The 26,101-nt window shown below is 39.1% G+C and overlaps 1 protein-coding gene and 1 non-coding gene across 4 annotated transcripts in view; one reads left to right on the plus strand and one right to left on the minus strand.

Annotated features, from left to right (window-relative positions):
* The window catches only part of EIF2B3 (eukaryotic translation initiation factor 2B subunit gamma), a 105,180-nt gene that overhangs the window by 69,947 nt on the left and 9,132 nt on the right, over positions 1-26,101 (plus strand). For all 3 annotated transcript variants that reach the window (XM_006200404.4, XM_072974555.1, XM_072974554.1), the window contains exons 7-10: positions 11,100-11,227; positions 12,325-12,515; positions 14,567-14,644; positions 15,151-15,299. In XM_006200404.4, coding sequence (XP_006200466.1) covers positions 11,100-11,227; positions 12,325-12,515; positions 14,567-14,644; positions 15,151-15,299 — 546 coding nt within the window. The remainder of the gene's footprint in view (positions 1-11,099; positions 11,228-12,324; positions 12,516-14,566; positions 14,645-15,150; positions 15,300-26,101) is intronic.
* On the minus strand, positions 20,514-20,585 carry TRNAT-UGU (transfer RNA threonine (anticodon UGU)). The gene has a single exon. It is a non-coding gene; the product is annotated as a tRNA-Thr (tRNA).

The raw sequence follows: 26,101 nt of genomic DNA on the forward strand, positions 1-26,101 counted from the left end.
AAGGAGATTCTTTATTCCTGGCTGGAATCATGGAGGTTTTGTCTCAGTTATGGGAGATGGGATTGATTAGTTGGTGGGAGCGGCATGTAGAATGCCTTGAGAGCTGAGCAGGGAGTTACAGGTCTTTAAACAGAATAGTCCCGTAAGGGATGAGCAGTGATGTGACCTGGCAGGGGAATATAGACCATTCTGAATGGGAAAGAGAGTCAAGGTAAGTAGGATGCATTTATAAGAATTTGGGTATGAAATGATGACTCCTTTAGGGATGGAAAGGAAAAAGTAAACCTAAGAGACACAGTTTTAAGAAAGGAGTGCTTTAGCAATCTTGTATCTTTCACCTGTGAAAGTTAAAATTCTGCCCTGTATGTTTTTTCAGTTGTTTACATGTTAATGTCTTCCACCAAAATTCCTTGAGATTAGATACCTACCTGGATTGGTAAGGCATTCAGTATATGCTTGGTGAATGGTAGGAAAGGAGATGTGGTGACAACTCAGACAGCAGAAGTTACTTAATACATCAGTAGTTAAACAAGAGGGGAGTATTTCTGCAGTTGACTAACTACAAAAGCTATAGGGAAAGCTGTGGAGAGAAGAAAACCAGTACTCTATTTCACAGTTTAGTAACTAAGCTGTGTGACCCTGGACAGGTGTCTTCCTTTCTGTACTTCCCTCCACTGCACATTGGACGAATAGTACCTGACCCATATGGTGGTTGGGAAAAATACTTGTAAAGAGCTCAAGGCAGTAGGTGGTGCATAGTAAGAACTTTTCATTGATCACCTACTGTGTGTCAAGTACTGTGTTGTTAAATTCTAAAGATAAAAAGATGGAGCTTCTGTATTCAAGTTGCTCACAGTTTAGTGACAGGGGACATGTTAAATTGTTACAGTAAAATGTGGTAAGTAATATGAGAGTAGTATAATAGAAGCACAAGGGAATGGGGGAGGTGAAAGTACTCTGTCATGATTTGAAGTAGTGTTTACAGTAGTGTACATTTGACAAAACTCATTGAACTGTATGTTTAAAATAAGTGCATTTTATTATATGTAAATTAAATTTTAAAAAAAAATGATTTTTAAAGCTTAAAAAATGAATTGGACTTAACCACAATTTTTTTAATTCAAAACAACAGACATTTGATAAATACCTAAATATATTCTAATTGCTATGTTGGGGGGCTGAGGATACCAAGGTGAATACAAAGTCTTATAGGCCATTACCTTTGAGAAAATTATGTTATGAAACAAGAGGGGAAAAAATGAGTCAGATATCCCTAGTCTTACTAAAATGGGAAAGAGCACTTCAGGTAGCAAAAGTGTCATGACAGCTATGCTTTAGAAAGATGCTCCAGTAGCAGGGGGAGGGAGGGAGGGATTGAAGGGTTATTGGGCTGAAGTAACATCAGTGAATCAGATTAACTTTAGTGACAGAATCCATCACTAGAATTTCATAACCTAATGTATTTCAATATTGATTTTTAGCTAATGGTGAATTATCTCTCAGCTGGTTTAATAAAGCATTCTCCTTGCTAGTCTTTTGCCTCCAGACTCTCCTCTTTTAATCCATTCTCCAGAAAACTACCAAAGGGCTTTCTAAATTGCAAATCTGTCTGCATCATTACCTATTTGACTAGTGTTGCCATGTTCCAAACATACACCAGTGAAAGTGCATGGGCCCAGGAAGTAGTACCTGGGGTAATAAGAATATGGCAGGAGTTGCCTTAGGGATGCCACTATTTGGCTTGGATGCTGGTATCTTTTGCTGAATGTCTGCTAGTCTACATGTGCACTGAGGCACTTAGCTTTGTCAAGTATGTGATCTTAGAACTAACTCAAGCTTTCTAAGTATCAAGTAAATATTAGAAGCCATTAAAAAAAAAGATTGGTAAGTTTGACTAATAACAATTTTTAAAATTTTGTGTTGTGGGGGAAAAAATAAATTGATGAACATTGTGTAAAAATAAACAACAACAAAGAGGGGAGGGGATATTTGCATTACCAGAATAGCTCAAACACTAGTTTCCATACCGTACTAAGAACACTTTAAAATCAATTAGGAAAAGACTAATGACTCAATAGGAGATGGGCAAAACTTATAGGTAGTTGGTTCGTAGGAAAAGCTAGTACACTTATGAAAAGATGCCTACTCTCATAAATGAAAATACATGTTAAACAGTTTTAGGATACTATCTTCTTTGTATGGTAAAGATTTTTAAATTTTGTAATGAAGCTAGCAAAACTGTAGAGAAGTTCTCTTATACTATTCTATATAAACTTTTGGCAAGGTAGTTGATACCTGTCGAAACTTAAAATTGTATACTCTGACTAAGCAGTTCCTCTTCAAAGAATCTATCTCACAGAAATATTTACTTAAAAGTATGGAAATACTTTTTCTTTACTTAAACATATGAAAATATTCATTGCAAAATATTTTTTGCAGCATTGTTCATAATAAGGAAAAGTTATAAAAATTTAAACAGGGTAATTAGTTACATTATAGTGCAACTGTTAAAAGAATGAAATATGACTGTGGCAATATGGAACGATTTCTAAGATATGTTTTAAAAAGCAAGTTGCAGTATTAGTATATATTTTCAGTGTAATATGATTCTATTTTTTGCTTTTAAAAAAAGATATGCATGTATATGTTTATCCATTTCTCAATGCAGTATGACGGATGTTCCAAAGACTGTCTTGAAAATTTTAATTCAGAATGTTTTGGATTTTATGTCCACAGCCAGAGCAGAGCTTAGCCTGAGTGTTCTAACTGTGATGCCTCTTGATGCTGAGTGGTGAGCTAAAAGTTTCTCTTCTTTTACAATGTTAGCTGATCTAAGCCTAAGGAAGCTGGCTTCTTAGGAGCTTTTTGTTTGGCTTAGTAGGAGTTGCTCCAAAAGGAGACTGACCCTATGAAGGACTCAAACAATATACTGGCTTTCTGAGCCTTGGAAGACAGGTAGTTTATACCAGAATTAGCTCTGGTTTCCTTTTAGTACAGAAACCCAGAAAAAATTGTCTTTATCTCCTTTTCCTAACCCACTAGGCTTGCTAGCCATTTTAAGAGACGAGGAGATTAATCTTACTAAAAGAAAGAATTAAAGCTGAATACTTCCTTCCTGTCCAGATGAATCCAAAGTTATAATCAACCTCTTCTAGTGTTAGAACCTGATCCATCTGTGTAGGACATTTAGTCTTAGGGTTTGGCCTTCAGAGCAAGAGGAGAGAAAGAGAGACGAAAATTACCTCTAAGAGCACCAACCATGTACCAGACACTATTCTGGGTACTTTTCACACTTCAGTTCATTCAGTCCTTAAAGTAGTTCTCTCATTTAGGTATTATCCTCATATTATAGACGTGGAAAATGAGGCTTAGTCATGTGCTAAATGTCATACAGTCAGAGACCCAACAAAATCTGTCACTGTTGATGAATTAATTGCTAGCAGCGTCTACCACCTATATGAGATATCTCTCTGTTACAGACAGTCACGTGCACACATACCTGGGAGAGCAGTCACAACTTCCTAGTCTTAGCTACATGGGGATGCAGAGGAGTAAGGATGGGCCCCACAAACTGAAGTCAGGAATTGGGGATGGGCAGTCATGCTACCAGGTCAGAATCAGGGTGATAATTAAAGCCACATGTGAGACAAAGTTATAGACTAGCTGGAAAGCCATGAGTCACCATAGGAAGGCAGAGAAGAGTTAAGAAACAGTTGAAGGACCATGTAGCCATGGGAGATAAGCCAGAACCATATGACTTAGCTGTACTTGATTTCCTGTCCTTAGCTGTCCTGGAGATTGCATGAGGTATCCTTTACTTAACAGAACAAAATTAAGCTAAGAATTTGTTCTAACTGCAGTTCTTATGTGGTGGCTGTATACCGACATCTGAAGATATAGGTGCTACCAAGAATAAACCAGAATGATCTCTTCTGGACTTCTTGGTTACATTCATTTTTATCTCTGGAGCTTCTGGAAATAACTCAATGCTAAGAAAGGGACAAAAGCCTAGCAGCATACTGTATTGACTTAAAGTTAACTTAAAAATGAGTTTCCTGTTGAGCCTTGCCTATGCTATCACAGGGGGCCACGATATGATAGGAAAGATAACCTTTTTAAAGAGGACTTTTAAAATGTCATAATATTGTAATTAAAGCACTCCTAGGAAGAAGAATCATATGGAACCAGAAAGTCTAAAACCAGAGGAAAAGATGTGTTTAGTTTGGAGAGGATTTAAAAATAATTCCCATATAAGTTAACTGATGAACATAGTATAAAAATAAACAACAAAGAGGGGAGGGATATTTGCATTACTAGGACAGCCCAAACATTAGTTTCCTTACAGTACAAAGAACGCTTCAAAATCAATTAGGTGTACTTAACTGGTGTACTTTCCTTCTTGCTTCCTTCTCTGACAAATTCCTAAATATCCATTAAAATTTACCTAGATGTTACTCCTGTAGGAACCTTTCTCTCAATTTTTTTCCCATCACCTCCACTTAGAATTGATACTTCTGCTGCATAATATTTTGTGCTTATCTCCATTAGGAGAAGTGAATAAATAAAATCATTCTCTCTTCTGATCTTGTATAATTTTCAATCATTACATGCATCCTATTAAATTAAATGTGCATGTCTGTCCTTTCTACTTTTTTGAACTCCTTGAGGGCAGACACCACCTCTGATTCATCTGTGACATACAGTAGATGTTCAGTAAATATAAAGTCAACCAAACCATCAACTTCGTATGAGGGCATGCATTTACCTATTTTGTTCACTATTATATCTCCACTCTCTAGAATATGCCTGGCACACTTTGGGTACTCAGTAAATTCGAATGAATAAAATGTTCATTGAATTCCCCTAAGTCCAAGCGGTCCCTCCAGCCTATAGAATCTGAATGTTTTTCACTCAAGCCATATGCACCACCATTGAAAATGTATTCTTAAATGAGCTTTCAGTATTACGTTAAAAAAGGGAAAATGGGTATCATAGAATACTGTACACCAGCTACCTGTCTCTAAAATCAGTACCTTTTAATCTAAAATTATTTCCTGTTTACTATTCCAGATTATATCTACTTTCTTTGAAGGCAAAAAAAAAAAAAAAAAAAAGCCTGAAAACAAAGCATAGGGTTAACTTAGCAATCACCTTTTCGTCTCAATTACAGCTCTACTGAGAGAAGAGGTGAGAAAACCCAAGCCTTTAGTATTCTGCCCTGCAGACTTGAGTTCTAGGCCTTTTAAAAGTAGGTTTTCTATTGTACTTCAATAAAAAAAAGAAAGAAAAGGAAAGTAGGTTTTCTGTTCTATCTTGTTCCTAACTAATATTTTGAAGGACCAACTTGAAGTGGAAGACATGTAGAGGATTTCGAGCCTCTTTTGACTTGTTTATAAAAACAGAAAAACCAGAATGCAAAAGTAGCCAGATTTTTCCCTTTACCATGGACATCATTTTTAGACTTTCCCTGGAAGCTTGTAGCCATAAGGAGGACCTAATCACAGATCAAGGCAAAATGCTAAAAATTTCAGATTTAAGCAGAACTAATAATCATGTGTTTTTTCAAATGTTGGATTTTTAATGCTAGTAATATTAATAATAAAGAAACTGAATTAGGAAAGCTCTGCATTCTATATCTAAAAATCAGAAGGGGAAATTATTGCCAGCTGTCTGGCCCAGAGGGCTTACACTCAATCATTCACACATTCACTCATTCATTTATTCAAATAAATATTTATTTAGCACTGATAGGATGTTTATTGGTAGAGGGACAGCAAGAAAATTTTAAGTCCTGTGGAAAGTGCTGTGGTTGCAGAAAACACAGGATATTAGCTAATATGGTATAGTGGAAAGAATCATGCGCTTTGAGATAAATGTGGAGTAAGTTTCAGCGCTGCTAGTTATAAAAGCTGTGTTACCCTTAAGCGAGATAACTAACTTTTCTAAGCCTTGATTTCCTCACTTATAAAATAAGGACAATAATACCTACCATAAGGATTGCTGTAAGAATTTTAGATAATGTATATTACTTTCCTAGCATGGAACTCACACATGATATGAATTCAAAAACAATAACATGTAATTGTCTTTGCTATGAGAGCACAGAAACCTACAAGTGTTATGAAAGGCTTTTGAGGAGAGATGATATTTGAAAACTCTCTCACAGCTCAGTAAATTTTCACCAAGTGAACACTCTCTTGTAACTACTGTTCAGGTCAAAAAATAGAACGTCACCCAGTTTCCAGAACCTCCCTTCAAACTACCCCCTAGGAAGTAACTATCCCCCCAGCACACAAAATAACCACTATCCTGAGCATTCAATAAATTTAAGAAGATAAGATCAGATTTGTAGTTTAGAAAAGTCACTGTGCCTGCAACATAGAGGGTAGATTGAAGGAAGAGGAGACATGGTCAGATTGTGCTTTGGGAAGAGTATTCTGTCTACAATATGAAGGGTAGATTTCAGAGGTAAGACTGAAGGAAGAGAGACCAATTAAAAGCAGCTGAAGGAATCCAGACAAATAATGACAGTGGCTTGGACTAGTCAGTAGCAGTAGAGATAGAAGTTGACAGTTTTGAAAGACCTTTACGGGATAAAATCAGCAGTGTTTGGTGACTGGTTGTATGTGAGGAGTGGAAGAAGGAGGAGGAGTCAAGATGATTACCACATTTCTAGTGTGGGTGACTAAATGAGTATCCATATACCTGAGCAGGGTAACCAGTGTTGGTTCAGGGAGGTTTGAGAGAAAGATGGTGGGTTCAGTTTTACACATTGAGTTTAAGATACCTGTGGTTCATCTAAATGGCAGGGTCCATCAGGCCGTTGAAAATATGAGACTAAAGTAAAGGAAAGAAGTCTTGTGTATGGGTCTACATTGGGAATGAGCAGCAAAGAAACCACCAAGTGATGATCTACCTCAAGGAAACAAATAGCTTGAGAAAAATACAGGCAAAAAAGAAAAAACCTGAGAAACACCCAGTATTTTAGGGGAGACAAAGAAGTATCAGAAATATGAACAGATCAAGAGAGTGATGCCACAGGAAGTTAGGGAAGAATGGCCTATGACTGTGAAATTTGGAAGATTCAAAAAATATTTTTAAATATTACCTATAATTCTACTACTATGAGATAATTGTGAACATTTTAATATATTTATTTCCATTATTTTATTTTTGTATATACCCTCTTGAGATCATGCTGTAAACTGCTTTCTGCTTTTTTTCCTATTTTTTCTTCTGCTTTCTTTATTCAGTGTTACTTCTTGAACATTTTTCTGTGTCATTAAAAAGTTCTTTACAGAGTTTTGCCCATATGATATTCTATTATATATGTATACTACTATTCTTCTATTGTTGGATATTTGGTGTTTCTCTATTTTTATAAATAACATTGAAGAGAAATGCCTTTTTGTTCAAAGATCCTTTTTTGTAATCTGATTATTTCATTTATTCAGTAAATATTTATTGAGTGTAATATATTTTCCTTAGGATAGATTTACAGAAATATAATTACAGGGTAAAGTAATATGAATATCTTCAAGACTTTTGTTATGTATTGCCAATTGCTTTTCAGGAAAGATTTTACCAGTTTATTCATTGTATGAAAGTAACAGTCTCAAAGCATCTTTATGAGTAATGAGAATTATTTTAAATCTACTAAATTGCAGGAGAAATTGCATCTTGTTTTAATATTTATTTCTTTTAAAATATTTTTGTATATTTTTGAACACTTATATCCATTTATATATTAAGAATAATAATCTTTTGTCCTGTTTGTAGCAATTATTTTGTTTTTTAGCTTGGTGGAGTTGTTTATTTGCAGCTAGTAGTCAAATCTTTTGTTTTCCTTTGTGATTTCTAATTTTTTTGAAGCTTATAATTTCATGAGATGAGGCAAGTGTTTCTGGGAAGGCTGTGTGTAAGAGGGAAGGGAAAAAGTAAGGTTGCCGAGTCCCAGAGCAGTGGATTCAGCTGCTAGTCTTCAGCCCCAAGGTCAGGATGTCCACAGTGGTTCACAGTGGCCTGTCCCACTTCTTGGCATGGTTTTGAGCTACCTCTGCTTTGAATAGGAAGCAAGAAGAGAATTTTGTCCTCCATTACATTGCTGAGCCAACTACATTATGGGAACTGACCTGATTGCTGAGCACCAGCAGTGGCAGGTGGGATCTGACAGGACTGCTTCTTGTCCTCTCCTCACATCGTTGTCTGATCTCCTTAAAGATCTCTGCCTGAAGGGACTATGTGCCAAGGCTTGTTTGCTTGCCTCTTGCAGTGACAGTTCTGTTTGGCCTATAATGTAAATATCATGGCTCTGAAATCCCCCAGCTGTCCATGCTTTGTCATTTCTTCAAAGGGAACTGATTTGTTTTCCACCAGAGGGGGCCAAGGAACATTTGCTACCCACACTGGTTTGGCACATTAAAAGGGGAGAAAAGAGCTAAGCGTAAGTGTTGTTTCATTCTTTGTATTCATATGGAAATTTTTAATCTCCATCAAAGGATCCGAAGAAAATCACATTGAAATTCAATACGAGAGCTTCCAGCTTACATAGAATTTTTCAAAGACATTTGACTTGATCCTTTAAAAATGACAAAAACCATGAACTGTGTAGCTCCAGGGTTCATAGTTTTGCTTACCCCCCTCAGCCTCCACCTCTTTCTTGCCTTCCTACCTACACTCCATCTGTGTGGTCCTGTCAGCCTGCAGAGCTTCTTTGAGTGGGGGCTGGGGGAAGAGAGGGAAGTATGAGGCAGCAGTCTGGTCTATAGGGCTGCTTATGCATTATCCCTTCTCTCAGGCTACATTATCTCATCTTTCAGAGTCTTGTAACTAACTGGTCTCCCTGTTTTTTATTCTCCTTATCCCAAGCCTATTTTCACTGCTACCAGAATTACCTTAATAAGAAACAAAACTGATCTTGTTACTTTCCTGCTTAAAAACTACCACTAGCTTGTCTCAGTCCAGACTTTCTAGACTGCCACAGAATGCTTTCATTATCTGACTCCATTGCCTCCTTAATCAGCCTCATTTCCTACTCATCTCCTTAAATCCATAGTCAGGCGACTGTCCACTGGATTATGAATTCTGTAAAGTCAGAAACAGTGTATTTCCAAGGCCTAACACAGGGAATGGCATATTACTAGATTCTTGTCAAATGCTAAGTTAATTAGTTAGTGATTTAAAAGTCTAAACAAGGTCACAGAGAGAGAAAACTAAAAATCATATGCTAGTCTTTAATTTCCTTTGCTAAATATAAATCAGAAACATACTCACTGTACTAAAGATCAGGACCCTTCTTCCCTTACAGATTCCTGGTCATTTAGACCCAACATCCTGACTTGATACCCATCAGGAAGCACTGTTCCTCCTGGGACCCGGAGAGGCCAGATGAAAGAGAGCTCCAAAGCTCTTGGCCAGGGTTGCTTACTGCTTGTGTCTGAGTGATATAAAATAGTGCAGGAATTTTTTTGCCTTCAGTAAGTTCTTCTACACATCAAATCCTTGGTCTGAGTTTCTTTCTGCAAGTACTGTCCTAGACTGATCTAATTACGTGAAAGTTAACTTTGTTGTGATAGCCGTTGCTAAGTAAGTACAACTATTACATCAGGGAGCCCACCCTTAAGTAGAAGGGAGGCTGAACTCTGCTTGGAAAATACTTAGTCATTAGAATGGATTTTAAATTTGCAGAGTGTGAATCAAATCAGGAAAGGAGTACCATAGAAGCTATGAGAAAATGAAAGATAAGAAACTTAAAAAATGGCCTAAAATTGTAAAATGTGATAATTTGCATAAAGAATAGAAGAATCACCTGTAATTCCTCTAGTATAGAGTAAAAATCATGAATATAGTCTTTGAATAGTGTTATTCAAACTGTTAGTATTGAAATTTTTTAATTCATTACTATAACAGATTAAAGAAGAAAAAATATAATGAGCTCCATAGATGCAAAAAAATTTTTTAAATAAGATACGCCCATTCATTGATGAAAGTTCGTACAAGTTAGGAATAGAAGAGGACTTCCTTAACGTAATAAAGGGTATCTAAAAAACCAATAACGTGTGCCAACTATTGGCTGTGAACCGTGTAGCCCCATATCTACACAAAGAAGACAGTCAGTAAACAGTAACTCTGATGATGGGGAGGGAAAAACTGTAAAAAACTGTCAGTCTAAATGATAAAATAGAAAAAATCCCTTTAAAATCAAGAATAAGTAAGGATGTAAATTTAAAAGTCTTTATTTTCATGCAAGTAATTGCTTTGTAAGCAAGGGCATGTATTGTTATGTTTGCACACTTGACTAATTACAAATGACTCTTAGCTAGTAATTAAAATAACTTGTAAAAGACAAAAAGAAGAATAAAGGATGACTGATACTAGTGCTTTTATTCAGCATTAGTATGTTGGAGACCTTAGCCAATGAAAAGGTAAGGTGAATGAAAAATAAGGATTAGAAAGGAAGAAAGTTGTTGTTTACATAGTTGGTATGATTATCAGAATCTACAGATAAAGTATTAGTACTAAGATTATTTAACAATTGGCTACAAGATCAAAATATAGAGGGAGTTGGATTTTTATAAATCAACAAGAAAATAATTGTTTAAAAGATACCACTTATAATACTAAAAAAAATAAGTAACTCAGGATTAATCTAACAGAAAATACACAAGGCCTTTATGGAGTAATTTTTTACAATTTTTTAACAACTTTTTTTCAAAAGACCAGAGCATTCTGCTTTCTCATGTGTATTGCCAGTTAAAAGTCAAGGCACCATGTTAACATACACTTTCACACACCCACATGTACAAACATGCAGGCACACACTTTGCAGATGGGATGTTTTAAAAGACTGGTTTCTGTATAGATCAGGGGAAAGGTTCTCAGATTCAGTATAATGCCCTCCTACCCCCAGCCTGAAGCTGATAAAGAACTTAGACTCTCTGCTTCTCCAGAACTGCCAGATCCTTGTCATTTCTGATTTCTGTCAGTCCCAAGGTGGCATGACGGGAAAGAATTTGTCTTTTCTTTTGAATGCGCAGTTTTTGATTCTAATTGGATCCAGACAGTCAGATTTCTCATATTTGACCACTCTTTCTTCCTAGGTCAATCACTTCCATCCGGAGTGAACTGATTCCATACCTAGTAAGAAAACAGTTCTCCTCAGCTTCATCACAACAAGGACAAGAAGAAAAAGAGGAGGATCTAAAGAAAAAGGAGCCAAAGTCCTTAGGTCAGTGCTTGAGTTGGTGTGGCAAGGTAGGGGTAAGCAACACCTTTGGAAAAAGTGGCTGGACACCTTAGCCCAAGATGCCTGTCTCAAGGCAACAGATTCTTGTCTAGCCAACAGGCTGCACAGGCTAGCTGATGCCACTCCCTGAGCTCTGGGTCAGCTTGCTCAAGCAGAGCCTGTCACTATACTCTTCAGGAGCAGGCTAATCATACCTCAGATCCACTCTCTGGTTAACAGCTCTGGTTTGGCTGTGTTCTTCACTCGACCTTTTCAACTTTAAACTCTGCCCACGACTTCTCAGTTCCCCTGTTCTCTAGGCTCTAAGAAGCCCCACTCCTGACTAAACTCAGCCTCTCCTGTCAAGGAAAGAAAGGTGAAGGGGTATACAGTGACAGTCCAACCAGAGCCAACAGTCTGTCTCCTTCCCAGGATGTAGGGGTGTGAGGTCAGTCTTGTTTGCTCTCATATCCTTGCCTAGTCCCTAGCTCATTGTAGGTATTCCAAAACATATATTTATTAGAAGAATAAATGGAGACGGTATAGCATGATGGTTAAGATATCAGGGCTTGGCATCTCAGACCTGGGTTTGAAATTTGACTCTGCCTTTTATTAGCTTTATGACCTGAGATTAGGGCAGTCTTCTGAGCCCCAGTTTTCTTATCATAAAATACAAGATCTCAAATGATTGTTGTGAGTATTAAAAAACGGGCTCAGGTACCTGATACCATAATAGAAGCTAGCAGCACAACATGGTTGGTCACTAAAGCCTGGACACTTGCTTTTGTTACTTCATGGTGTACAAGAGTCATCTATTTTATTTTCCCTAGTAGTGTTTGATTATCAGTCAAACTTGCTTGTAGGATCCCTTTTTAAGCATTTTTGTATCATACAATGTTTCAAATGTATAGGAAAGCACATTGCCTCTTTTAATTTGACTTAGTCTTTTAGGCTTTAGTGGGATTTCGCCAAGGTTCCTGCTGCATGGGTGAGTTCCAGGGGAAAAGGTGTGAGCTGTTCCCTCTCAAAATTTGACTGAGTCTGTATCCTTTCTGTTACCTCCCTCATGTACTTGCTCGATTTGGGTATTTGTTCTGAAGATATTTACAGTTTTATAAAAGAAGCGAATACATTGACCTTTGCTCCCAATGATGCCTGCTGGAATGCCTGTCGAGGAGACAATTGGGAAGATTTGTCTAGATCACAGCTGCGCTGCTACGTCCATATCATGAAAGAGGGGCTCTGCTCTCGAGTGAGCACCCTAGGACTCTATGTGGAAGCAAACAGACAGGTAAGAGGATGGGTTTAGAAAAGAAATCATGGGACTTCCTGTCCCAGGGACAGACTGAGCCTTTTGTCTTATTTCTTCGTTAGGTACACAGTGACTGGTTCAGAATCCCTTTCATTCCTATGGTTGAGCAAGACCTGGCATATCAGGGAAAATTTGGGGGGTACCCAAATACAGCAAAAGGAGAAGTGGAGGGCTTGGTCCATAGAGGCAGAACCTCTGTGGCTCCAAAGAAAGGCCAATATCTCCAGGAAGGCTTAACTCCTGGCCTCTGAGTTCAACAGGTTTCTCCTGTTCTGCTCAGCATGGACACGTCTACAGCACTTCATAAACAAGCAGATAAATACTGTGTGACCATTACGATGATGAGGTAAACACTGACATACAGGGAAGGCTTTCCTAAGAAGGTGAAGGAGTATAGAGTAACCAGATGGCAAAGCATCAGGAAGACATTTCTGTGAGAGAGAAGTGTCTGGAAAATGACATTAGAAAGTAAGGGGTCAGGGGGTGGGAAGGAACAGATTGGGATTTCAAAATGTAGAATAGATAAACAAGATTATACTGTATAGCACAGAGAAATATACAAGATCTTATGGTAGCTCACAGCGAAAAAAATGACAATGAATATATGTATGTTCATGTATAACTGAAAAATTGTGCTCTACACTGGAATTTGACACAACATTGTAAAATGACTATTACTCAATAAAAAAAAGTTAAAAAAGAAAAAGTAAAGGGTCTAGCTAACCCTTCCTTTTAACCCTAAGGTTTGTGAGATATGGAGAATGAGTAGCTTCTGTTGAAGGGGAAGCAGTGCCCTAAAATCCAGGGCAGGTTTAGTTAAGGCAAGGGGTGAAGAGGAGGACAATGAAGAGGCTAAGGGTATGCAGGAGCTTTTTATTGTGTAGCAGGCACAGAAGGAAGGAAAAACTGGGATTGGGTTTAAATCCGTGAAGAATCAAGAATCTTCAGGACCCACAACAGATGGTAGATACAGTCCCAGCCGCAGACCTCAAGCTGGCCTCAACCTGAGATGGTTATAGATCTAAGGAAATCCAAACTAGAGAGTTTATGAGAAATCACAACTAGTCCCATGTTTACCCAGGGCAATTCTGAGTAAAATTAGCCCCAGTTTAGGGTCAGAGTTACAGAAAGCTTCCTTAATTTGACTTTTAGTTCTCTTTCTTCAATTATATGACTAGAATCTGTCCGGCTGGTCTGGAAGCAAGTCCATGGATAGCCTGAGGTCAGAGAAGTATCTTCTGAAGTGCAAGCAGGAGCTGTGCCGCAGACGGGTCTGAATGGCCTTGGTTGAAGTGTAATAGAGGAGACCCCAGGGATGGGGACTGAGGGATTAGCCTTTAGATTGCCAGTGTAGCCAGTCTAGCAAGGCCTCCCTCAGCTAGTGTAGCTACCACACACAGTGCTCCGACCAGCATTGTGCTCATGCTGGAGAAGCACAAATAGATACACTGTCTGTGCCTTCCTAATGGATCCAGAACTAAAACTCTCTATACCCCTAACCTCTTCAGTTTTCTCATACTGGAAAGAGGCTAGTGTGAATTTCCTTCTCAACATTTTATTTTGGCTGGTGGAGGACATGGGTGCCTTCTCAGTGTTTGTATTGCTTATGGAGTTGTCTAACATTACTCCCATCCTCACCTCATGCATGGTCCCAGTGGTCCAGGAGATGAACAGGAACCTAGGATGACTTTGGTCAAGCCTCAGGATGCTCCTTGCTCTCTTTAGACCTTCTCTCCCAAGAGCTGCCTGGGTATCTCAAAGGCTTGTCTCTCAACCTCCATGCTGAAGGATGTGGCATTACTTTCTGGGAGGAGACTTGCAGCCGGGAAACTGAGGATAAGACTATCTAGAAGCTGCTGCATAAACAATCCTTGTCCTAGGGGAAATGCATCAGCCTCCTGCTCTACCTCACCCAGACAGGAAGCTGTAGCTGAAAATCCCTCACATCTCTAACTGGACACTGGGTTCTTCCTAAGGTATTTTCAGGTCTTTTCTGGTCTTACTTTAGTGACCAAAGCTCTTTTCTCAAGGTGCCCAAATTGCTACCTGTTATCTGTCCAGAAGAATCACTGGTGCATTCATCAGCCCAGATTGCCAGTAAACACCTGGTAAGTGCTAGCTTGGGAAGCAGATATGGGACAGTTTCTGCGTGCACTGAGGCTTATCCTTGAGAAGCCGGACTGGGGCTCTAAAGCTCTGAACTTCATTGGCCCCAGGGAAATCACAACTGAGTTCTGGTTATAAAATCTTACTTTCTAGCGCAGGCACTCAAGAAGACTGCCAGGAGAGGTGCTGAGCCCAGCCACACAAACCCTGTAAGGAAGGTCCATTATAGTCGTGGGACTCAGACATGGGAGCTTTCCGTCTCAGTCCCTTTTCTTACCTTGTTTTGAGTACTCTCTTCAAGAGCGCACAGCTATCTACACAGGTGCATGATTGTGTAAGTTTGAATTGGTTTCAGAGATATGTGACCTTGTGGCCCTGAGGAATACTGATGATGGTCCCTCTTGCTGAAGTGTCTAGGGAAAGATTCCATTAGACCCCAAGGGATCTGGAGGGTTGGTTTGCAGTTGGTTGAAATGGGTGGACAAAGTTTTATATTTGCCTTTTGCAGGTTGGAGTTGACAGCCTCATTGGGCCAGATACACAGGTTGGAGAGAAGTCATCCATTAAGCACTCAGTCATTGGTTCATCCTGCATCATAAGAGATAGAGTGACTATCACCAATTGCCTTCTCATGAACTCAGTTACTGTGGAGGAAGGGTATGTTTCCCCTTATAATCACTTGAGGCAAGGCCCATGGTACCCCTGGGAGGCTTTGAGGGCCACACCAGCCTAGGAAACGGATCAGCCTGGGGAGGGGAAGAAAGGGAAAAGAATGAAGGAAGGAATAGTGCCTAGGCCTTGGTTTTGGTTCCATAATAACATAGTGTCTGAAAGGATTTCCAGTGGCCTTCTCACACTTAATGGCAGTTGTGGTCCCAGGAGAAGCTGCCTTCTCTTGCTCTGATATTCTGCTTGATGAGATGACCACAGTAGTGAGCAACTGGCAAGGCTGGAATGACACTGTACCAATGTCTAAGGGTCACCTTCCCCTATCTTAGTATCCCAGAGCAGCTCTGAAGAAAGCAGAGGCTTAGGAGGAGTGCAATATAAGGCAAGTTCTGTTTTTAAGGGAGAGCTTCTCTGTTACAAGTTATAGAGACTCTTCCCCCATTTTAAGACACTTTAGAACACCCTAAAATCTTAGCTATGAACAGCCTGAACTTGGAGTAAGAATACTTGAATGATGCTTAATTATCTTCCTCTGTATAGACCTTGGGTTTTTCCTTGTATAAAATGAAGAGAAGAAAGGAAGGATAATACCAAACCAATGGTTTTCAGACTTTTTAGAAAGGAAATTTTTCTTAAGGTAAATGTTATGCAGAACTCATTGTTTAAAACTGATAAAAACATAGATGTTTAGAACACAGTGGGGAAGGGGCACTTATCCTTCCTATAGGATGTGAAAACTGATCTGTAAAACAAATTTTGAAAATCACTGGGCTAGATCAGTCTGAGATTGATTTTAGCTCTGATATCTGTTGATTTCTCTGTCCAGGAACTGATGGGTGAGAAGGATAGGGGAAGACTGCAAGCCCAGTAAAAGCTGAAATACCTCTCACAACTGCCCTTGAGGGACTGAGGGAAGCATTTTAGGGAGAAGAGCTGCCTAGGGGTAGAACCTAAGGTTAAGCCTTTGCTCTTTAGGAAGAGTGACTGGTGGAAGACAATAGGCAGGATGGAGGGAAGAAGTGCCATAATAAAAAAACAGGAAAGTTGAAGACCATGGGGATATTAGCCACCAAGATCTATCCTCCCCTAAGCCCACTTCCTGACAACTTCCAGAACCCTGGAAAATAGGCCTAAAGCCTTCAGTCAGAAGTGTGGAAGACTCTTTACTAGAGAATCTGACCAGCCCAAGAAGAAGAACCTGAATTTATTTACATTAGAGATTTCTAATGGCCCAGTCAAATCACCTTATAGTGAAAATTGTGGATGACAATTTCTATTCATATGCTTTTTTAGAATCCTTTCCTAAATATGAAGAGATAATCAAAGATTACCAGAAATCTAAAGAAAGCTTCTATTTTGAAAGATAGAGACCAAATCAAACAAATAGAAAAAGCAACTTTGAAGAGATTATGCAGAGGGAGAAAATGACTTTCAAACAACGTTATTTCAGAGAACAAAAAGCAGCAGTGGGGGTGTAGCTCAGTGGTAGAGCATACACTTAGCATGCACGAGGTCCTGGGTTCAACCCCCAGCACCTCCATTAAAAAATAAACAAATAAAAAAATAAAGACTGCTCAAAGAACAAAAAACAAACTCAAGGAAATTTAAAACATAATAACAGAAAGGAAACCTTAAATAAAAGAATTGGAAGATAAGTTTGAAACTTCCCAGAAAGTAGAGCAAAAAGATAGAGATAGAATGTAGAAGAGAAATGATAGAAAATGAGAGGACTAATCCAGGATGTCCAGCATCTGAATAGGAGTTCCATAGAAAGAAAGTTGAGAAACCAGAAGAGGAAATTATCTACGGAATAATATAAGAAAATTTCCCAGAACTGAAAGATATGAATTTACAGAATGAAAGGGCCCAGCACAGTGATAAAAATAAACCCACATAATTGTGAAATTTCAGAACATCAGAGACAAAGAATGCTACAGACTTACAAAGAGAAATAATAGGTCATATACAACTATTCAGAAACCAGAATGGCTTTGGACTTATTGGTAGCAGCAATGGAAACTAGAAGATAATAGAACAATGCTTTCAAAATTCTGAAGGAAAATTAATTTCAACCTAGAATTCTGTACTTAAGCTACGTGGTAATCAAGGATGACAACAGAATAAAGACATTTTCAGACATGAAAAGGTGTGTTCCACCAAAATGAAGAGTAAACCAAAAAGGAGTTATATGGGAAGCAAGAGACCCAACTCAGAAAAAGGCAAAAAGAATCCATGGGATGATAGTGAAGGCAGATCCAAGAATGATAACTGTGCATAAGCATAAAGGGAGCAGTTAGTCCAGAGAGGAATCCAGGAAACACTCAGGAAGATGAAACTGATAAAATGCCAGATACATATAAACATCTTGAAAGATTTAGACAATTGGCTAAAAGTTGGGGTTGAATTAGTAATAACAGAACACTATCTAACAAAAACAAAACAGTTATTAACTGTTGAAAAAAAAAGTTGTGCAAGAAAGGAAAAAGCATCATAGTTTGCTGTGTGGCTTAACTATGAAATAGAATTTATGTAGTTATAATAACTGATCATTGACCAAAATTATAACTATATTGAAAGGATGAAGGGTAGGAAGGGGAAAAGGGAGCAGGGGGTGGGGGGTGAAAAGAGCACTAAATCCTCATCTTCCACTGTGGAAAGTCTATTGACAAAACTGACAAATCGAGTAGTAATATAAGCATGTTATTATCTAGAGACACAGAAGTAAATACTGAAATACTCAACAAAAAGAAGTCAAAGAATTGTCTCTGCGAAGAAGGAAATGACTAGAGGAAATAGGGAACTGCTGTTTTTCATAATAAAACCTACAGAACAATTTGCTTTCAACTGCATGCATGTATAACAAAAAACAAACAAACAAAAAGCCAGAATTTTTTGGTACACTGTTACCAGTAGTGTGCTGATAAATTGTTAACAACCAGTTCTCCAAAGGGAAAAATCAGTGGCCTGATTTGTAGCATTTGCCAATTCCTATGGTGTAAAATCTCCCACTAGGACCAGTGATATGAGTGAACACTCAGGGGAAAGAGATGCTACCCATCAGCTCTTTCAAGCAGAACAAGATGGCTCTGTCACAGCACCGGTGATAGAGACCTGTCCCAAGTATTTCACTCTTTGATCAAACACTGAAGGACCCACTCTATGCTGAAGACTGTGCTAGGCAGATGAAGACATGAAACTACATAAGACTCAATCTCTTCCCTCAAGGAACTCATAGGCTATATGCAACATGAAGTTTTAAGTGCTGTGATAGAAATCTGTATGGCCACAGAAGAGGAAAGGTCCAGGAAAGACTTAAGTAAGGAAATGACCCCTGAACTTAATCTTGAAAAATGAGTAGAGCTCCCAGGGCCAGAGAAAGGAGTGTTTTAGATACATTAAGAATGTGAAGTGTGAGAGAGCATAGCCTATGTCAGAAACATCTCATTTTGAACTTAGCTCAAATTTCACCACTTAAAAAGAAGCTTCACTAACTGCTGTCAGAAGCAACCTGTCCCAGTACTCCCCATTACATTAGCCTGTTTTGTTTTCTTCATCATAACACTATCACTGTCTGGCCTTGTCTTGTTTAGCTGTCTCTCACAAGAATATGTTTGTTTGAGAATGTAAGTACCTATCTTTCTGTCTTGCTGTTATATCCTAAACACCTACAGGAAGTCAATAAATATTTGTTGTATGAAAGAATGGTTAAACAATTCATGATGACCACAGTATAGAATTCAAAGAGGAATGGGTGTGATAGAAGACAAGGCCATATAGATGAACAAAGGCCAAATCATGGACTATCCCCTAAGGAGTTTAATAGGTAACAGTAATTTAAGAGTTTAAAAGAAAGGAATAGTATGATTAAATTCCCATTTTATGAAGATCGTTTTGGCTACAATGAAAGAAGAATGATCTGAAGAGGATAAACATGGAGGCAGGAAAAATACTGAAATAATCCTGGTCCTAAACTAAGGCAATAGCAGTAGAAATGGAGAGGAGAAGTAATAAGGTGATAAAAAACTATAAAACGTGGTGACTGCTTGGATATGTGAGGTGAAAAAGAAATTAAGGAAAGCTCTTAGATTTCTTGCTTGAGTGATAATGTTTCTGTTGTGCTCTTCACAAGGATGGAAGTCACTAGAGACAGAGTAAGATTTGCAGGGTGGGAGGCAGGGGAGTGATGCGTACTATTTGTGACAAGTTGAGTTCGTGACAGGCGGCCTTGTTATGCAGCACTTGATGTATAGAACTGGAGCTCAGGAACCAAACCTGTTCTTGAAGTTCAGATGTAGGAGCAGTCAGCATAGAGGTGGTAACTGAAGCTGTGGACGCAGATGAGATCACCCAGGGAAAGTGTGTGGCCTTGAAAGAAAAGAAACCAAGACAAAACCTGGGGGAACGTTGGCAATTTTAGACATAAGAAAAGGAATCTAAGGAGACTGACAAGGAATGAGCAAAGAAGTGATATAGGGGTAGGAGGAAGGACAGTTGGTTGGTGAAGCCCAGGTTTCTCGTTGGGTAAACAGGGTAGGCGGTGGTGTACTCACCGAGATGAGAAAAGTTAAGGGAGAAGCAGATTTGTGGGGAGACAAGGCTTGTATAGGGCACATGAGGTTGGAAGTACCTGTAGGACATCCAGGTGTGGAGGTACCTAGTAGCCAGTTTGTAGGTAGAAGTTAGGAAAAAAGATCAGACCAAGAGACCTCTTCCTGAATCAGTGTTTTCTAATTTGTTTTCCTGTCTCTATTTTTCTTTCTCTTCAAATCCATCCTTCTACCATTGCTCCTATGGATTAGAGCATGAGCTTTTGGGCCAGACTGCCAGACTGAATCCTGGGTCTGTCACTTATAAGTCACTTAGGAAACTAACTTTACCTCTTTGTGCCTGATTTTCTCACTATGAAATGGAGTAAAAACTGGATTGCTTTATTGGGAGTACTAAATGAATTAATAGACATAAGGCACTAAGAACAGTGCTTGGTACAAAGAATGTTAGCTGTTAACATCATCATCTTCTTCTTTATCTTCATTGTTACATTATCTCATCTCACAGAGGGGGCATGTTGCCAGTGTTGTCTTCCTAAAGAATATCTCTGATCATATCCCTATTCTATTCAAAAACATTTGAAGACTCCCCATTACCTTTTTTTTTTTTTTGCACTTTTTGTTTTGTTTTGTTTTTTGGGGTTTTTTCCCTTAACAGAGGCATTGAGGATTGAACCCAGGACCTCATGCACACAAAGCATGCGCTTTACCACTGAGCTATACCTCCTACCCATCCCCATTACCTTTTTTTAGGGGCAATGGGGTTAATTAGATTTATTTATTTATTTTTAATTGAGGTACTGGGGATTGAACCCAGGACCTCATGCATGCTAAGCACACACACTACCACTTAGCTATACCCTTCCCTCTTCCCATTACCTTTAAAGTAAAGTTTTAACTTAAAAGTTTCTTGTGTTTCTCAAGATCCAGCTCCAACACTGAGTCCTGGAATATTAGAGTGAGATGGGGCCTTAAAAGTCATTCAGCTCAACTTCAGCATTTTTATACATGAATAAATTGTGGCAATCCAGACTTCTTTCTTATAGCACACATGATACTCCATGTCCCATTCCAGATTCCTGCATAAGCTTGACAGGCGTCACTCTTGAAAACCAGACCTACACTCCCCTTTGTGCATTTGATCACCTGCTTCTAGAGTAGCTCATGAGGCTTTGTAACTTCCACTCTCTATCTCATCTTGCCATATACCTTCCAAGGAAGACAGTGCCATAACTTTCTCATTTGCTCTAATTAGTAACATCTCCCTCCTCTCCTGTGGTTGGGCAGACAAAAGATCATCTCTCTTAAAGGCCCACTGTTAGTGTCCTGAATTGACATAAAGAGAATTGGTAAGGAAACCAAGGCTCCCTAAGAAACTCTAGCTTATTTATATGAAAAAAGCTTATAGAAAAGGCCTAGCATCCCAGAGTCAATCGCTGTTTTAGAGGAGTTACAATCTTGAATGGCCTAATAAGGTTTCTAGCTGGGGAAACAGTAAAGGTTTAGATGGTGATTGCTGCTGTTTTTCCAAATGAAAAGTTGAGATAAAGCTATAGGCAGCCCACATGGGTCTGATGACTAGGAAGATCATTAGAGATTACCCAACCCTGCAGATTAGTTCCTGGTGATAAGATCAGACATCTTGCATCCCATATGAACTCTTTCTCATTATTTTCAAGTTATTTAGTGACATAGTAAATTTGAGAAAAGTGATTAAGTTGTAATCATGTGAGACTTGATTACCCTGATGCTATTACATCTGGACTGAGTGGCAGAGTAGGAGCATGAATTTGTCTAGAAGGGAGTTTCTCATATTTTTGGTCTGCTTGTCTCTGCCAACAGTGATGAGACGCTAAGGCTTTCTGGACAGTGACTTGTACACCTGCCCAAGGTCCTCCGGGCTTGAGGGATGCTAAAAGGATCACCTTGGGGAAGGTGTGGGTGAGACTATGCAGAGAAGGCTCCTGCCTGTCTTATTTTTTACCACTTCCAAATTATATGACAACTGATGCTTAGCAATCCAAAGTGTAGTGAAAATGCCATTGTCAGGGCTTCAATATCAGTCCTGTGTTCTGCGTCTGTGGGCCTCTGGTCCTGAGTAATATCTCCTACATTTCCTCCTGCTCCAAAGTCAGTGACCCAAGCAGCAGTCTAGACACCTTCATATTCAGGCAGGCTGAGGAACCCAGATTTCACCTGGATTTTCTGCAGGCATCACATGTAGCCATCAAAGCCAAACAAGATTTGCTGCTTCTCATTGTTACCCTGAATGTCCTCTTCAGCACTCAAATCACTTCCCTGCCCACTTACTTTTCCAGTCCCTTTTATTCCTGACATTCACTCCGCCTGACTTGCCTCTCTCTAGAGATTTTTTTCCTGTAGAAATCCTACCTGTTTTCCAAGGTCCAGTACATGTTCCAGCTCCTCCATGCAGCTTTCTTGAATCGTCCTAACCAGGAATTATCTCTGTCACCTCCATATTCCCTGTGCCTCCATCACTTTACTTATGCTCATATGGGACTTACTTCATCTTTCTTTTTTCCTCAACTAGACTATAAATTCCTTGAATACAGAAGTACTTCTCATATGTCTTTGTATCCCTTAACTCCTAATACTGTACTTTTTATATGCTAGATGCCATGTAACTATTTACTGAATGAAAAATGAAAAATAGAGATCCCTGATTTAAGCCCTCCTACTATAATTGGCTGAATATCTGTCAAGAGAACCCTGTGTAATCCTAGAAAAAAATGGAGTAAGTTAAGTGCTTTACTCCTTGTAACTTACCAAAATGAAAACAAGCAGAGCCAAAGAAAAGGAAGCTTCATCTATAATAAAACTAGGTAACTGCTACATACCTACATACAGACTAAAGAGTATCTGCCAGACACAATGAAATTTATGTCAAATCCAACAAGAACACTAAGATTCTGCCAGCGTAAGAAATAGGGGCATGGGCGATCCAAAGGAGAAATGGCAAACACCACTTTTACAAAATGTCAAGGCACATAGAACTGAAAGAAAAAAACATCAAAGCACCTAGAAGGGAGAAAATCAGCCTGGCCTCAGACTTTTCTATGATAACATTTAAGAACCAAAGACAATAAAACAACATTTAGAAAATTTGGAGAGAAAACAGTTGTGACCTAAGAATCCTATAGCTAGTAAAGTTATGGTTGAAATATAAAATCATCAGAAATACTCCAGGGCTTAGGATATATGTCACCCATGAACCCTTTGGAAAACTCTACTTGAAGACATAATGTAGCCAAGCAAGAAGTGAAACAAAATACTGACAAATGGGTAGGTTGTGAACCTATCTTAAAAAGTGAAAATAAAATTCCCTTAAAAATAAAATTAAGCCTTTGGCAATTAGAGTTCCAAAAAGATCATAATTGTTAAAAGGAATTTCGTCCATGTTTTTTCAGTCACACTCTTAAAAACACCAAATTATAAAACTTGGCAGGATCCGCTGGACTTAAATGGCTCCTTAGGACTTTTGATTCATTCCCTACTTTTGAACCATTTACACTAAACCTATCTTCTGAGATGGAGAATACTACAGCTTATTTCTTTTAAAATTGTTACAGCTTTACTTTGATTCCCCCAAACCCTTCTTTTTCTTAGCCTCTGCTTAGAGAATATAATTAGATTTCTTAGAAGGGAGACATTTTTCACCACTAAACCTTTGTATAGTGAAGGGAAGCACAAAGAACTAAAAGGAAGAAATGCTGGGGGAAGGGTGGGTATATCTCAGTAGAGTGCATGTTTAGCATGCACAGGGTCCTAGATTCAATCCCCAATATCTCCACTTAAGGGGGGGAAAAAAAGGAAGAAATGTTCAGCCTGCTCACCCAAGCCAGTACATTTTAATCTAGAGGGCCCAAGAGCAAGGGTGACCAGAGATAGGAAAAAAGTGAGGTATTTCTTCAAGTATTATATCTCATTACATGAATTAACCTGGATAAATCTCACATATATGATGCTGAAGAGGAAAAAAGCAAGTTGCAGATGGATACATAGAGAATAATAGCATGTATATAAAATTTTTAAACTCTGCAGAAGAATATTATATATTGTCTACTAATGTATGTAGTAAAAATGCTTAAGAATAATAAATACCAAAGTCAAATTATAGTTGCCTCTGGGAAGAAAAGTAGAGGAATATAATTAAAGAAAAGTATATAGCAGGTTGTATTTTTTTCCTTGAGCTGTCTGGTGGGTACATATGTGTTCTTTATATTCTCTAGACTTTTCTCTCTGCCTGAAATATCTTATCAAAAATAATACATGGTTCTTCATCTAGAGGAACACCTGAACCAGGATCCCCTGAGACAAGGTTAGGAGGCTCTGGTGTCTGGAGAGACGTGGGTAACTCAGCCATAATTTTGGGCTGGAGTAGTTAGTTGGCCTAAAGCAAACCTTGAGTCACACACCTAGAATAGCTACATGTATCTCCACTTCCAAACTCTTTTCTCCCCTAAGGTTATGCGTAAGATTAGAAAGCCTGCTAGATAATCCCCAGAGAAAAACCTGCCTGTCCTCAGAGTTACTAAGAAGTTTCATGGCTCTTTGCCAAACACTCTACAGTCAGCAGCCGAGGCAGAAGCCCACAACACAGTGGAGAGTCACTCAACACTGCATAGATTTAGGCACGTTGCTGAACCTCTGTGAGCCCCAATTTTCTCTGTAAAAATTGGAATAAATGCCACCATTCCTGCAGGTTTGCTAAAAGGATTAAGCGACATAATAAATATAAAGTGCTTTGTGAAATGACTGAGATGTATTAGACATTAGATTTATGTGGGTTCCCTTCCCTCCTGGAATGAACTGAAGAAAATCCTAACTAAAGCCAGAAGAGGAATGAGAATTTGGAGGCTCTCCTGCTTCCCAGGTGAGGGCTTCTTCCTCATGTCATCTGCCACAACATGGTATGGCATGGCATGCCTGACCAAGCAGTGATCTTACCTGTAGGCCTCTGTATTTTTCTCATGACCTCTTCTCCACTGAGCATTAGGGTTTTCAGGGTAATTTCCTAAGACCTGCAACTTTGCTTAAAATTTGACCACACCAAGGAGAAATGAGGACCAAAAGCCCATTAATCTTAGCCATCTCTGAGCAGCTTCTTAGAGAACACAGCCAGGCATCAGCCCAGCAGAGTCCTTAGTACCAAGCTGAGAGTTAAAACTAGGATACAGAAACTGTAGTTCTGGCGCTGGGGCCAGGTCTTTTCTTGAGTGGTGTAGGAGGTCACCTCCCTTCCTGCTTTAAGCACTGAGAAGAAAATGCAAAGTGTTCACTATGGATTGGCAACCTGGAGAGGGCTTGTTTGAAATGGTAGTGTCTGTCCTTCCCCTCCAGCATGAACAAACACACACATTTACAGTAAAATCCTTAACCATGGAGTTTCTTTCTGGATGGGGGAAAGCTATGTTGGCTTGAAATTTTTCCAGAGTACCTCAGCCTTGCTAATGAAGGTGACTTGTGACTATAGCAGTGATCATGGGAAACAACTGAAGAAACAAGTATAGTAAAAGAGTTTCATGTTGATTAAGCATTTTGTCAGATGTTCATCTCAAAGCCATCCACAGATCCACTGACCAAGAGCTCCAGAAGAGCCCCCAGCTTCCCATCAATCAACCCATTTTTTCCCTATCACATCTGCAGACTCTCTAGTGATAGTTTATGTGTCCCAGAGGGAGGTGAACACAAACTGGATAAGACAGGCCGTAAAGCCATATGGGAGGTTCCTGAGGCCCTCAATCAGACCCATTAAACATAAGGAGAACCCAGGCTATCCATTGCTGTAGAAATCTGACCTCAGTCACTTCAGACTCTTCCTTCAGAAATGGTTCCCACTTATTTCCCAGATTCCAAAATAGCCATTTAGTACTCTGTAATTATGGCTGCTTGAGTTCCTGATGGCTGTTTCTTGTTTGCTGACTATGTTTACCCCTTGCCTAGCTCCAGAGTGTGCATTCTCAGGCTCTACTGAGTACGAAGCATCCCCCCTACTCTCACCTTGGAAAAAGAAATGAGATTTCAGTGACAAACTAGTAGCCAGTTTTAAGTCTCCTCTATCTCAGGAGCCTCTGTAACTGAGGCTTTCTATACTTCCATACCACTCTTGGGGTGAATTTCCTCCCAAGAGCAGGAACCACCCTACCTGTTGACTGGACTGCTAAGGCAGAGGGCAAGCTGGAAAGTGCCAGAAGATACCTTAATGCCCACCCATTGAGTATA

Source organism: Vicugna pacos, chromosome 13 (assembly GCF_048564905.1).
Source record: "Vicugna pacos chromosome 13, VicPac4, whole genome shotgun sequence".
NCBI classification, from domain to species: Eukaryota; Metazoa; Chordata; class Mammalia; order Artiodactyla; family Camelidae; genus Vicugna; species Vicugna pacos.